The following is a 9665-nucleotide window of genomic DNA, read 5'->3' as shown; positions in this document are numbered from 1 at the left end:
ACAGCTGGAATGGCCAGTGGAGCAGGGACAGAAGAGGCACATTCCTGGTGTGAGGTACCCTGGTGTGTGCAGAGATGGGCACAGGGTGTGATTTCCATGGGAGGACAGAGGGGAGCAGGTGCCAGAGCTCAGCAAACACAAGGAGCAGCTCTCGGGGCACCAGAGCACAGGACCTGATGGCCACACAGGACTTGTTGTTATTCAGAGCCCCCTCCCCAGAAATGAGGGTCATGGCAGACAGGGGCACTTCCAGGGCTCTGTTCACAAAGGAATTGGCACCAGCCACATCACCTCCAGAACAAACTGCCTTTAAAGAAGCCCAGGATTTACAATGACTGACAGCCCTTCCAGACAAGCTCTCCAGTTTACACAGCTTTCAACCACCACCTGTGGTCAATGAATCTGTTCCTCTCCCCACACACTGTGAGTGTCCCCCTCACACCAGGCTGTTCCCAACACTCTCTACAGGGACAACAGAATCACAGAACCATGGAATAACCCGAACTGAAGGGACCCCCAGGTTCATCCAGCCCTGCCCAGACCCCCCAACATCCCACCCTGGGCATCCCTGGAGCTCTGGCAGCCTCGGGGCCGTGCCCATTCCCTGGGGAGCCTGGGCAGTGCCAGCAGCCTCTGGGGGAAGAACCTTGCCCTGATCTGCAGCCTGAGCCTGGCCTGGCCCAGCTCCAGCCCTTCCCTGTCCCTGTCCCAGAGCAGAGACTGGAGCTGCCCCTCGGGAGGAGCTGCAGCCCTGGGGAGCTCTGACTCTGCTCTGCCCCAGCTGAACAACCCCAGTGCCCTCAGCTGCTCCTCACTGGCTTCCCCTCCAGCCCACCCAAATCAGCCAGGAGCAAAAGCTCCATCCCCACTGCACAGCTGGGAGCCACCAGTGCCAGAGGACACAATTACAGAGCAGAGGGGCTGTGGGGAGAAGGGGCTCCTGTGGGACAAACACCCACCCTGGGAACTCTCACCAAGGGCTGGTGGCCGTGGCTGGAGAAGCTGCCACTGCTGCCCACCAGTCACAGCTCCAGCTCTCCCTCCCAGGACACCAGGGATGCTCTTCAGCTTTGCCCATCTAATGATCAAGAGCTGCAGAGGCACAAAAACTCTGAAAATACACAGAGTATTTCTTCCAAATTGTAAAATCTTCATGTCAGAAATAGTTTTAGACTTCTTAGGCTTTCCCTAGACCTGCACAGACAGCACTGCCCTCCTGCCCTTAGTGGCTGTCCTGTGGTGGAAAGGACAGGAAGAGCAATGATGCTCCTGAGACAATCACTAGCTAAGGACATCTCCCAGGTTTCTTTCCAGCAGTGTGGACAATGATCAACAAAACCTGGGAGAAAATCCAACCTCAATTCCTATTTTCTCTCCCCCTGCAGGACAAACCAACCCAGCAATGCTGGGCAGCTCAAATCAGCTTCTTCCTGAGACCCTTAAAGGAAACCTGGCCCAACTGCCCTTCCTTCTTTTTATTAGCAAGTGCCTTTGGATCTCAGAGACACTGCAGGGACCTGCTCCAGGCCAGGGACAACACAGGCAGTGCAGGAGTGGTGCCTTGCCAGGTTCCCACAGGAAGCCTCTTTCCCTGGAGCAGGAGGAGAGGACAGTTTGATGTTCACAGAAAAAAGAAAAAGCTTCTTCTCATCCCAGCAGGAGATGGGGTGGGGACAGGAAGAATTGTTTTGAACAGGGCACACCACAGCCAGCCCAGAGTCAGAAGTACTCCCACAGCTGAGGAGTGATCAGGAAAACAAACAGCAACCTGTAAAACCTGCTTTTGAGCCCAGACTCATTTGCAGAAAGCATCCACATTCCTCAGAACAACTTTCCTCAAAACATCTCAGCTGTTTCTCAGGCTTTCCTCTGCAAGTTCCTCATCTGTGTCAAACACACCCCCAGCCCTGGGCTCACCAGGTGCTGCAGGTGACTGATGGGCAAGTCCCTGAACATGCCAGAAGAAGATAAAGAGCTTTTTCTTTCCGATCTTGGCTGAGCCTTTAGGGGAAACTAGATGCAAACAGACAACAGAAGGTCAATATTCCTGAGCCAGGACCCCAAGGCTGATGTTCACCCTGGCTCTGGGCCCTCCAGGAGAGCTGAGTGTCCAGGCACAGCTCTCTGGAGTCTCATCCTGACCCCACAGCCCTGAGGGAATGGTGCCCCGTGTCTCACCGAGCGTCTGCTGGTTGCGCACGCCGCCGATCACCACGCAGATCTCCGCAGGAACATCCCCGGGGCCATCCTTGATGTTCTTCTTGGAATCTTTGGTGTCATCCTGCCAGATCACCTCCTCGATGTAGTCATCTGGTACCTCTGTCTTCACTTTCACCTCAGTCATCATTCCAGCCTCTTCACTGGGGGAGGACTGAGATGTCACCGAGTCCGAGCCCTCGGCTTTCGGGCTCCGTGGGCTCCTCTTCAAACACTCCCTGAAGGGGGAAAGAGAGGAGAACATGAATCCTCAGTGCCCAGTGCTCCTTCTGTCATCACCAGCACCTAAGTCAAGGTTTATGCAGGTTATTTAAAAGAAGCATATTAATGTGTGTCTGCCATACATGATAAGTAATTAAAATTGAACCAGACAAAAGCAATAAAATGAATTGTTAGTAATGAAAATAACCTTAATCATCACAAACAACAGTAATGCTCATAAACACACTGGACCCCTGAAGAAGAGCACAGAACTTGCCCTGGTTGCCAGCAGTTGTGACTGCAAGCATTTTGCCAGCACCAGTCCATTCACACAAAGCCTCATTCTCCTGTGCCACCTGGGGACATGGGTCACTGCTGGACCTGGCACTGCTGAATTAAGTTTGACTTGATGATCTCCAAGATCTTTCCCAACCTAAACGATTCTATGATTCCCTGACATTTTTAATTTGGAGCTATCTCCACCCTCCACCACATCCTCTCTTTTATCCCTTCAAGCAACCTGACATCCCCTGGTATTCAGAGGCTTTATTGAACATGCACAGTGCTGATCAAAGGGATCATCTGCAGGATGAGGATATTTAGAGAGCTACCATGTTATGGACAGATACAACAACTGGGGATGACAGTCAAAGCCTAATGGAGGGGGAAAGGCAGAGGGGGACCACTGTGCTCAGAAACAGGTTGAGAAATAGTTTTCATCTGGGAAAGAAAAGCTGGGAATTTGTGGGAGAAAACAATCTAAAGAAATATTTGAAACCCTTTAAGAAAAGGAAACTGGACACCTCGAAGTGTAAAACAACATTAACAGGCACTGTGGTGGCAAAAGGCAAAGGGCTTGTGAGCCCACCAGACAAGGATGTGGGAATAAGCCAGTGGAGCTCCTTTAGCACCACTCTCTATGGACCCCTATTTTTTCATACTGGTTATTAATACACTCCTACATGAAAAACAAAGGTAAAATAATTGCTGGTTCAGTTTGTTCAGAAATCAGAACTAAATTTATAATGGCTCAGACTACCCAGAAATAGAAACCACTGTGACATATTTAGAGTCATGTAAACATTAGGAACAGCCAAAGGTGTTTGAAAACATTTTAGGCAGAAGTAAGAAAATAAAATGAAAAATAGGCTGAACTTATGGATGATCATTAGATCGTGCAGCAGTGATAGAGAAAAAAATCCCATTGCTTGGAACATCATAAAGTTCATCAGGACAAAGTCTGAATCACAGTGTTAGAGAGCCAACAGCTGCAGTGGGTTCTGACACAGGTTGTGGAGCTCACAGAGGAACCAGGGTGGAGCAGCTGGAGGTGAAAGTGTGGAGCTCCTGGGAGGACAGGGACGAGGGGAGCAGAGGAACTGTGAGAACAAACCTTCAGTAATTACTGCCCAACCTCCCACATGGACATGGAGTCACCACTGCAAACTGGCTCAGGCACATCCTATTGCCAGAGATTTCATTATTCATCCCTTCATTCTCATTATAGAATGAAATGTACAATTAATAGCCCCTAAACAGAGAGAATTAGCCTTGACCTGCCTTCCCACACATTTCCTGCTTTTTCACACATACTCCCCCATTCTGTGCTCCCAAAATCATACAGGGCTCTTACAGGCAAGAAAGATGGACTGAGACAGAGAAGATGTGGTTGGGAACAGTGGTTGGACATTCTTTATGACAATATTATCGTGTGTGCCACAGGCCCATCCATCTCAGTGAGTACAGGATACTCAGGGATCAGAACAGAGTGGGATTGATTGCAGATCAATCAAACCCAGAAGGTGTGAAATGCAAAACACTGATAAAGGCAACACCAGGGGAGATGGGAAAATCTTCCCTTCCTCAGCAAGGACTGTGGAGGAAGATCAAAGCCAACCATGAAGTTGCACTTGCCCAGGGTTGTGCTGAATTTTGCCTCCTCTGATACACAAAGAACATCCACTTGGGGATGAAGATAAAGCAGCAGGAGATCTGGAACATTCTTGTTCTTCAGAAATTCCCTGAGACACAGGGACAGGGACAGGACAGGGACAGGGACAGGGACAGGGACAGGGACAGGACAGGGACAGGGACAGGACAAGGGACAGGGACAGGGACAGGGAAGACATCAGGCCTCAGCAGTGCCATGGCCAGGCCTGGTTCTGCTGCTCCTGTCCCATGGAACTCTTCTGGAGCTCAGGCACAACCACTGGGAGGGCTCAGAAAGAGGATGAGCAAGAACAGGAGTGAATTTTCAGTTCTGCACTTGCTCCAAGCAGGTCTCACAGGTTTGGGTGAGGGCACAGAGAGAAAAGGACTCCAAGCTTTGGGGGTGCCAGGTAAGCTCAGTATCAGTCCTGGGTGCTGGGAGCAGAAGGACTCCCCAGTGTCCCCAGCAGGCCCACACAGAGATCTGCCCCAGCTTCCAGATCCCTGCAGGCACTGCTGGGGACACACTGGGACAGTGATGGTCACAGCCTCCACTTGGTGGAGACAGCAGCCAAGGAGCCAAGGGAGAACCTGCCAGAGCCACCTCCCAGCGCCTCCCAGCCACCCTCCCCTGGTGGCTCTGAGCCCGGTCCCCAGCTCATGGCACCACCCTTCTGCTGAAACAAGGCAGGTTCAGTGTTCAGGGACTTCCAGGGGTCATCACCTCCCTCTGCAGCCCAACTGCATTTAAACATCCATGGGCTGATGTTCCCTGGGAAGAGGATATTCCTGTTCTCCAAACACAACACTGCCTGCACAGGACAAAAACTGCTCAGAGCCCTCAGGCCACAGAGGAGCAGAGAGCTCAGGCACAGCTGGCTTGAACCCAACCTCCTTCCACAGCAGGGATCTGACTTCTCCTTGGCTTTGCCCCTTCCTGGGAAACACCAACCTCCTTCACTGTGCCATGTCGTGTCTTTACTGAACTGTGGGCAATGCAAGAGGCTGTTCCTTGCCCAGGAGAGGAGGCAGGAGCCTCGGGATCACCCAGTGCTCGCTCCTACAGGTGAGGTCCTGTTTCACTTCCCAGAACAGACTCTGTGATTTCCAACATGAAAGAGGCAAACAAACATTGCACTTGCATGTATCACTGCTCTCACTAAGTAGGCCACACAGCCAATTACTGTAATACCAGCTCTGCCATCTCACAATGCTCATTTCAACATTGCTGCCTGCTTTGATCATCAGACTTTCATCTTCCGATGACGTTACGGCCACTTTCATGTCAGACACAAGTGTGTGAAGGCATAAGAGACTGCAGAAGGCCTTAATGAAGCCTCAGCATGGGGAACTGGTAAGAGTGGGGTAAAAGTGGGTTCCTGGACCCATCTGGGTACAGCTTCCCTGGCCCTGCAGCTGTGGCAGCTCGTGGAAGCTGCAGGCTCTGGCACAGAGCACAACAACCTGGGCCAGAAGAGCTCTGGGTGTGGAGCATCAGCAGCATCCATGCAAGGAGAGCCACACGAGGGCAATGCCAGGGCTGTTCCCAAGGGAAGGACAGAAAGGAAAGGCTGTGTGCTCACACCAGTCCCCTCTGTGTGGTGACACAGGTCCATGGCAGGAGCAGGGGTGAAGGCTGGAGGCTGCAGAGTGAAGCTGTCCTGGTCTCTGCAGGGTGTCCCTGGCTGTGGTGAGCAGAAGAACAATGAGTGAAAGCAAACAGGGCCTGTCAGCTGCTGCAGCCACAAGAAACTCACACTTGCAGTTTGCTGTTTCTGATCTGGAGTAGCATCCTCATAAATAATGAAAGTGACTAAAAGCTACTTAAAAAACACACACTCCTCCCTTCTGAAAGAATGAGAAAAAAACCCCAATTATAAAAGGACATTTCTTCCAGCTAAGAATAATTTGTCATGTAATTCTCTGAAGACAGCAACAGAAACATGCGTGCTCCGTGCTCCCTTTGAGTCATCTGTGATTGCATATGTACTCAGATGGCTTCTAATGAGGCTATTTTTACAGCACACATCCTGCTGGGTTTTTGGGGAGGGGAAGAAAGAGCTCAGTGAAGTATCAGTCTTCAACATCAGCTCCTCAAGAGGAGAGGAAAAAGGAACACGTGTGGAGGAGGATGTGGCACTCTGAACCAACACCTAGGCACAGCTCTCCTGCCCCAGCAGAGAATGCAGAGCATCCTTTGGTTTTTCCTAAACAATACTCAAGCTGAAAACCCAGAGATCATTAGTGCCTCGATGATATCAGTGATGGCCAACAGGAATGGGTCTTCAAGGTCCCCCCAACCCAACCCAACCCAACCCAACCCAACCCAACCCAACCCAACCATTCTGGGATTCCCTGGTGATGCCCCTTGGCAGAGGACAGGCTGTGCCCAGTCAGGGTAAAGCTGAAACACATTTTGGGCACTCCCTGAAAGGCTCCTGTGGTGTGCAGCACCAAAGAGGCTCAGTCAGCTCACAAACACTCATGGGGACCTTTGCAGAGGCCACCAAGACACCAGCACCAGTGGGATGTCCCAACTTGTCTTCTGGAAACCAATGTGCAGTTGGCTCATCCCAGGTTAAATCAAAAGGCCTCAGCTGTCAGAAAGGAAAAGAAGCAAAAAATGGGAGAGGCTGAAACTGGGCTCAATTTACAGACATCTGCCATGGTTTTACAAGAACCAGAAGGTTCCCATCATGACTGGAGCTATGGGAAGTGGAATAGACAGAACAGATGTAAATGAACTCTCATTTTACATGGAGATGATGAAAGCAGAGACAAGAAAAAAGAAGGATGTAAGTCAAAAATCTGCTTGTCTGATAAATCAGCTGTGGTGGCCTTCCCACCCTCCCCGTGGCTCTCATCTGCTTTGCCCAGGGGCTGGGTCCTGTGCCTTACACCAGGAGCAGCTGGAGAAGGTCAGGAAGCAGAGGAAGTGCCTGATGTCCTTCACTGGGGACATCTCCTGCACACAGCACCAGACGAGAAGATTTTCAAGTGCAGGGTTAAAAGAGAGAAAAGCAGGAGCTGTTTTCCCAGTTACCCATCTCAGGTCCCTCCTCTGAGGGTTGTTTTCTTGGACAGACACAACCCTCAGAGGAGGTCCCTCCTACCCTGACCAAGGATGAAGCTGCAGCTCCTGGAGGCTCTGAGAGTTGGACATGGGGACATCAAACTGACTGGGCACACAAAGAAAATCCCTGAGGCAGGAGCAGCAGCCCAAACCCTGCCCCTAGCTGGGACACATTTGCATCCTCTGCTTTCTCCCTCCAAAACAAACTGAAAGCAGAACACGAGGCCGCATCCTTCTGCAGCAGAAGTGTGACAGTAGCTGCCAGTCAGCTTTTCCTGGAAGAAATTAGCTCAAGAAATACCAATATTATTAAGGAGCTCATAAATTGAAAGGACATGAAGGTTTTGTAGAAGAGAGATGCCTCAGGGAAGTTCAGCCCTGCCTCTGAGGGCAGCCAGCTCTTGAAAACAGAGGTAACAGCTTTGAAAAACCCCCAGATCCATAATGCAGCCCTCAGTGGTGTGTGTGGTCTCAGTGCTGAAATCTAGGGAAAACAAACAAACAAAGCAAAATACTTCATTTTCCCAGCTATCTGGGTCTAGTGGAACACACAACCTTTCCTGACAGCAAACTCTGCTTCAGGAAGTCCAAGAGGAATTGAATCGTGCGTTCATCCCTCAAGGGACGCTCGGCAGCTTCCAATCCTTCAGAGAAGGTAAACTCCAGCACCAATCAGCCTGCCTCTCCTCTGGAAATTCAACATTAAAATACAAACCAGAACAATAGGCCACAGCCACAAAGAATTCCTAAGGTATTAGCAAAACAAATTCCCTTCAGTCCTTATTAGGAATATCTTGAGGATGGTTTGAAGAGGAAAGTCTAACCAAATAAAAAAAAATAAATTTGGCTTATCCAACAAAAAACAACTGCACACTCTTTGCCAAAAGCAAAAGAATTCAGTCAGATAAAAAATGCGACACACAAATGATGCAGGTTAAAAACTGAATTTAAGATGATAATGGAATAGCTGCCAGCGTCTTTAAATTTTCAAGCGTGGAAATGTCAACAGAGACAAAGAAATTCAGGGAAAAACAAAGAGAATAGATTAAGGATTTATTTATATCAGTGAAAGAGCTCTGTGTTCCTTGACTAAGAAATGACTGAGGGGGTGAGGACTGAAATGGCCACGGGTCTCCAAAGCACCAGAGCAGTGAGGGGGTGAATCCACGAGGATTTCCTGAAGGCTTCAGAGCTACCACGTCTCTTCATGGCTCCACAAAGGGACACTTCTCCACCTCACACCACCCAGAGCTCTCCAGGACTTTGGCACTGGGCAAACTGGTGTGGTTTACACAGAAAATTCTCCTGTCCCTCGGAGCTGGGATGTGTCTGAGTGCTGGCATCTCCTGGTACCTGGACATTTGACCCTGCCCGGGTTCCCCACAGCTTCTGTGCTGGTTGTGGGTCAGAACTGAACTACCCAGAGGGCACTTCTGGGGGTTCTGTGCTGGTTGGTTGGTTTGTTCCTTTTTGAAGATGGCTGGTGAGAGCCCTTCAGCGGGCACCAAGGCTTATTAAATTCCTTGCCTAATTAGTAGGAGTTTTCTTTGTCTGATGCGGGGTAAGTCGGAAGCTTCTTGGTGCTCTGTGACTGAAAATCCCACAGGTTGAATCATAAAGAAAGGGGAGACATTTCAAATCATTTTGTCTCCTGGAAACACCCAGCCCTAGGCCTGTCCCTCCACTGGGTCGTGTAGAGCCCAGCCCCAAGCTTCAGAGGACCTCAGCCTCAGGAACTGTCCCTCCCCAGGGCTGGGGACCTGGAGAGCTGCAACAGGAGCCTGGAGAAGAGCTGGTGCCATCCCAGGGCACTCCCTTGGGTGACAGCAGAGGATGTGTCCACAAAGAGCAAGGAATGAGGGGAAGAGAGAGGAAGAGCTGCCAGGGAGGCTGGAGAAAGGTGAATTGAGAAGGAGCAAAGTGGCTGCAACTCCTTCCCAGCAGCTTCTCCTCCCAGGGCTCCCCAGGGAATGGTCCCAGCCCCAAGAGCTCCAGGAGCGTTTGGACACATCTGGGATGCAGAGTGGGATTGTTGGGGTGTCTGCAGGGCCAGGAGCAGGACTCTGATCCTGGTGGATCCTTCCAGTTCAGGGATTCTGTGACTCCATGGCAGCCACATCTTGTATGGCACAGATGAAACACCCCTGAGGCACCACGGCTTGGTCTGGACTGTGTGGGAAAACCACACCATGTCAGAGCTGGGAAACCTCCAGCCTGGCAACTCCTGCTCTGCTCCCACCTGGGC

At 50.7% G+C, this 9665-nt stretch overlaps 1 protein-coding gene across 1 annotated transcript in view; it reads right to left on the bottom strand.

Annotated features, from left to right (window-relative positions):
- The window catches only part of ZNF618 (zinc finger protein 618), a 55345-nt gene extending 52913 nt beyond the window's left edge, over positions 1 to 2432 (bottom strand). The window contains exon 1 of the mRNA XM_015644922.2: positions 2179 to 2432. Within this exon, the coding sequence (XP_015500408.1) occupies positions 2179 to 2347 (169 nt within the window). The 5' untranslated portion in view covers positions 2348 to 2432. The remainder of the gene's footprint in view (positions 1 to 2178) is intronic.
- Between the last annotated feature and the right edge of the window lie 7233 nt (positions 2433 to 9665).

The sequence above is a fragment of the Parus major genome, chromosome 17 (assembly GCF_001522545.3).
Source record: "Parus major isolate Abel chromosome 17, Parus_major1.1, whole genome shotgun sequence".
Taxonomy (NCBI): Eukaryota; Metazoa; Chordata; class Aves; order Passeriformes; family Paridae; genus Parus; species Parus major.
The sequence above is the reverse complement of the archived record's forward strand: the minus strand, read 5'-3'. Positions and strand labels throughout refer to the sequence as shown.